The 4,397-nt window shown below is 50.4% G+C and overlaps 1 protein-coding gene across 1 annotated transcript in view; it reads left to right on the top strand.

Annotated features, from left to right (window-relative positions):
• LACBIDRAFT_332450 (uncharacterized protein) overlaps nucleotides 1–1,551 on the top strand; it is a gene marked incomplete at both ends in the record, with an annotated part of 1,733 nt that extends 182 nt beyond the window's left edge. The window contains 8 exons of the mRNA XM_001887008.1: nucleotides 60–81; nucleotides 108–152; nucleotides 207–327; nucleotides 419–447; nucleotides 494–737; nucleotides 789–1,307; nucleotides 1,361–1,422; nucleotides 1,526–1,551. Of these exons, the coding sequence (XP_001887043.1) occupies nucleotides 60–81; nucleotides 108–152; nucleotides 207–327; nucleotides 419–447; nucleotides 494–737; nucleotides 789–1,307; nucleotides 1,361–1,422; nucleotides 1,526–1,551 (1,068 nt within the window). The remainder of the gene's footprint in view (nucleotides 1–59; nucleotides 82–107; nucleotides 153–206; nucleotides 328–418; nucleotides 448–493; nucleotides 738–788; nucleotides 1,308–1,360; nucleotides 1,423–1,525) is intronic.
• Nucleotides 1,552–4,397: the final 2,846 nt, after the last annotated feature.

The raw sequence follows: 4,397 nt of genomic DNA, 5'->3' as shown, positions 1-4,397 counted from the left end.
CGTGGCTTTCTGAGCTTGCGACAGCGTGTTTTTCGTTAGAACTCGTGTTTGTTGTTGAGGTTGGGAAGAATTGCGGCCTGCGTGAGTAGACGGATCTTCTTCTGCAGGTACGACATACGGGGATGAGGAGCGTGAGGCCATTGGGGGCAATGGTGGGATGAGCAGCAGTTGACGTTGAGTTGACGAGTGTTTGGCATCACGTGTAGGTGAATCAACAATCAACAATCAACCAACCGTGACACTTCTTGCTCCTCATCACAACATCGACGTTGTGTCTTTGAGTCCCCTACCTCGCCACACCTCTGTTCTCGTTGTACGCTATGCCCAGTAAGTCGTCTGCAGTGTACCTACCTCCCCATTTCATTGACATTGCACTGTCAGACTTCCCTTTGCGTGCGCAACCACCCACTGGTCAAAGGTTTGGGTCGCCCTATGCCGTCAAGCATGGTAAGTGCCCCATCTCTAGTTACTCCTGGTTGATCTCCTACCACAGAACCGGAAACGAATGGGGACGAGGCCTTCATTGGCTCTGCTACACATGTGGCCCAAACCTCTATCGACGACAGGTTTAGGTTGAACACAGATGGCGCTGGAGGTGAGATGGAAGAGAACGATGATCGCACCAGTTCCCCTGCCCCAGCTCCACCACACAGGTATCTCAAGCAACCGAAATCCACACATGGCAAGGTAGCCTATGTCGTTTATGCAGGAAATGACGTTGGGGTATTTTATAACTGGTATGTGTTCAGTTAGTCTCCTGAAATATAATAGATGAAGTTTTGTTCTAGGACTGCTGCCTCGATTGCTATCTTTGGGCTTGCAAGCTCGGCCAAGATATACAAAGGGTACAGCTCGTATGAAGGTGCTCATAGCGCCTGGGAAGGATTTACAAATACCGGTCGACTCCCTCCTGACGTGGCAGCGTCATTAGGCTCCAAGCCATATCCGAAGCCGCCAACTCCTTCAGCGCGTGGTATTTCGGCCCCGGCTACGACCCCCCAACGTGTTCATGTATACAACAACCGCAACGCGTCCCCTCTCACCCCGCAAACTCCTCTTACCCCACATAGGGGACGCAGTGCTCATACCCCGCTTGGATCGACATCTTCCCATACCTACGCTAGCGCTGCAAACCATCTCAACTCTGTCCGGCCAACTCCATCACCCTCCACTCCAAGGACTCCAACATCAACGCAAAGCCGCAACGCTGCAGCCGTCGCTATTGCACGTGAAGAATCATTCCGAGCCGACCAAGAGGATTTCTGGGTTGTGTTCACCGGCACGGCTCCTGGGGTTTACCAAGGACGGTTAGTTTCTATGATTACCATCCCATTTCCCTGCTGAAATTCTCATATCACAGTGAAGCGGGAGAACATGCCTTTGGCCAGTATGAAAACCCGTCGTTTTTAAGAACCAGCGCCCGTGAGCACGCAAACCAAATATTTGTTGACGGTTACATGGAACTTCTCGTCATTCGCTATGTAACCTAACTGTAACCTTTGCCCACCTGCTGACATTTCTCTAGTTTTCATGTTGATATTCCGTAGCTAGTACCAGTAGCCTTTACATTTGTAGGCCTCCCCTCGTAAAAAAATATACCCTGCTTTCAATTAGAGTCATTAAGGGGGAACCCTTGAATTTTTGATCTACGTGAGAGGAAGATTCCGCTGCTCTGATTGGCTGGGAGTTGTGGCCCGGTGATGAGCTTCATATTGACAAGTCCATCTACGATACAAAATGTCTGATATCAAGTCAGATAGTGCACGCCTGGACTTGTTAAGTGGTGCAGCATGATGGCTGACATCATACATACAAGAAACATACATGAGGGAAGGCCAGAATAGTCAATGTATTCTATTGAAGGAGCACTAATGAAAGACATCATATACAAGTATATGGCCATTACAGATCTACGTACACATTTGCAATGTTGAGGTCTACGGGCACAATATTTTCTTTCACAAATTTATTGTTATATGTACCCCTAATGCACTTGCTATATATACAAGTACTTAAAGGGCTAAACGAGAGAGGGAGGGGAGGTTGTCTGCCTCTACTAATCTCTAACTGATTGCACGTGACATGACAACAAGCACCCAGCGCCCTCAAAGCACCCTCAAAGCACCCTTTACATGACGCTCGGTAAACCCCCTGGGTCCAGGAAAACTAAGCGTTCTGGCACTTCATCCTCCGTACATGTCCACCACCTATACACCTCCCGGTCACTTAGCGGTCGCACCAGCCTACGACAAGAGGTTCTAAACGCCACGGCCATTCACAAGAGGCAGGCCAAGGATCGCATAGACCACACCCTTCGTCAGGATGCTATGTCCGCAGTGGAAAGAGATGAGTTGGAGGCAATCCGTACAAACACCACCAACGACAGCGGCAGTAGAAGCGTTGATGACAGCAACATTGAGCATGATGCCTGGGAAATGGATGTCGACGCGATTCTTGCGGGAGCGGAAACAATAGACATTAGCCATGCAGGGGGGGAATTCACCGCACTTGTGGATATTGCAGATGAATTACTGGGCCCACCAAATAGGTAAAACCACCATTTCTGTACTATCATACACATTCTGAGTCCATGCTAGACGACCCCGCACTCGTGACTACCGTACACGTAGGGATCGAACACAACGACGCGTCGACGCATTTAATATCCAGCTCCCAGCACTGATAGAGGCTTACATGGGGTGGATGCTTCAACTTGGAGAGGATGGGTATTCAGGAGAGTATGTATTGCCTCCCAATGCTGAAGTCCAGGCAACAACAACCATCTGTGAAGTCGACGTGTACCGTGAGTTTCGCCACTCTCTCTTTTTATTTTACTCACCCTTCCCCTGATCTCAGGCCTCCGACACGTCCAAGTTTATCACCTATCAACAGATGTGTACGTGTGTGCCGCGTTAATTCGACAAGGGCTCATGCCATGTGCCCCATATTCCCCTATAGCCGCAATCAGCATCCGAGCGCTCGAGCTCTTCCGATTGACACACCTCCGCTGCCCCCATGTCTCCATCCACTCCTTTGTCAAAAGCCTCTGCGACATGCACTGTGTACCATTCAAGCCTTACCTCCGACGTCAATTCTCCATCGCCTTCGATCTCTATCTCAATATCCGAACCGCCGTTGACCGATTGGTTCAAGCTTCCGTAGGACGTGATGGCGTCGACTACCGCATCAAACACTTATGTCCCCCCTGTACCTACATTCTCGAAGATGAAGATAAACTCAAGTTCTCAATGCTTTACACCACAGACGGCAATGACTCTATGAAGAGGATCCCTCATAGGGAGCCAGAGCCAGAGCCAACAGCCGAGGAGGCACCAGCAACAACAGAAGACGTAGCGCAGCCTATCCTCGGGGCTTCGAGCGAAGTCAAGGACAGTCGGACCACTGGGCGTGGCATTTATTTGACGCGGGAGCAGGTAGATGAGTGGGCGAAAGAGGTGTTGATGGAGGAGGTCCCGGGTTTCGAGTATGACGATGACAATCCCTGTGCCGAACGCTGGCGCAATATGAAGACCGAACTGACTGCCAAGATGTGGGGGATGTTCGAAGAGACCGGCCTATTTTTGGCCCTCTGCCGACATGGTTTTGTTCTCGTGTTGGCAGATATGGTGCGCAGCGGCGAACTGTGAGTTGTTTCTGTGGTTACCATCTTCACACCTCATCGCTAACCTTTTATCTAAGCTCCAAGTACCCCCTGGCCATCGTCTCCAAGATGATTGACATCTTTGGGGCTGACCTTGGCCACGGCTACGACATCGGGTGTCGCTTCAAGACCACAATAAACAAGAGCTCGCTGGGACCGAAAGCACGCGCCGCAAACCACACCTGCCTGGTCGGTGCATTCCATGGCCACGCCCACAACCGCCTCTGCCAGCTATGTTTACTAGCAACGTATGTCGAGGGACTCGGATTGGAGGATTTAGAGGGTTGCGAGCGCTTCTTCTCGCTGTCAAACGCCCTCGCAAGCTCGACCCGATATTCAAGCATCTTCCACCGCCGTCAAGCCATTGTGGAGTACACGAAACACAAGGACACCTTTGAGACTTACCAAAACCTCAGTACGTGTGCCGCCCCTCATACTGTGACATTACTGATCATTGTCCACTAGGCACCTTCCTTCTCAACAACTATAAACAAGCACTCGAGATACTGGACACGAGATCGGCAGTTGACAGCGCACTGGTGAAAGTGGGTGCACGGGACATGGTCATGGTGAAAGAGTGGTTGAAAGAGGAGGAGGAATACCTGAGGGGGCTCTCGAAGGAACCCCTGGAGGAGACACTGGAGATGGAGTATTACAAGTTACTCCTCAATTTCAACGCCAGCGAGTAAGTCTAAACTTTATTGATCTGTATTGTTACTTATGATCTACAGACGTA

This window comes from Laccaria bicolor, genomic scaffold (assembly GCF_000143565.1).
Source record: "Laccaria bicolor S238N-H82 LACBIscaffold_41 genomic scaffold, whole genome shotgun sequence".
Taxonomy (NCBI): Eukaryota; Fungi; Basidiomycota; class Agaricomycetes; order Agaricales; family Hydnangiaceae; genus Laccaria; species Laccaria bicolor.
This window is presented reverse-complemented; position numbering and strand designations above follow the sequence as displayed.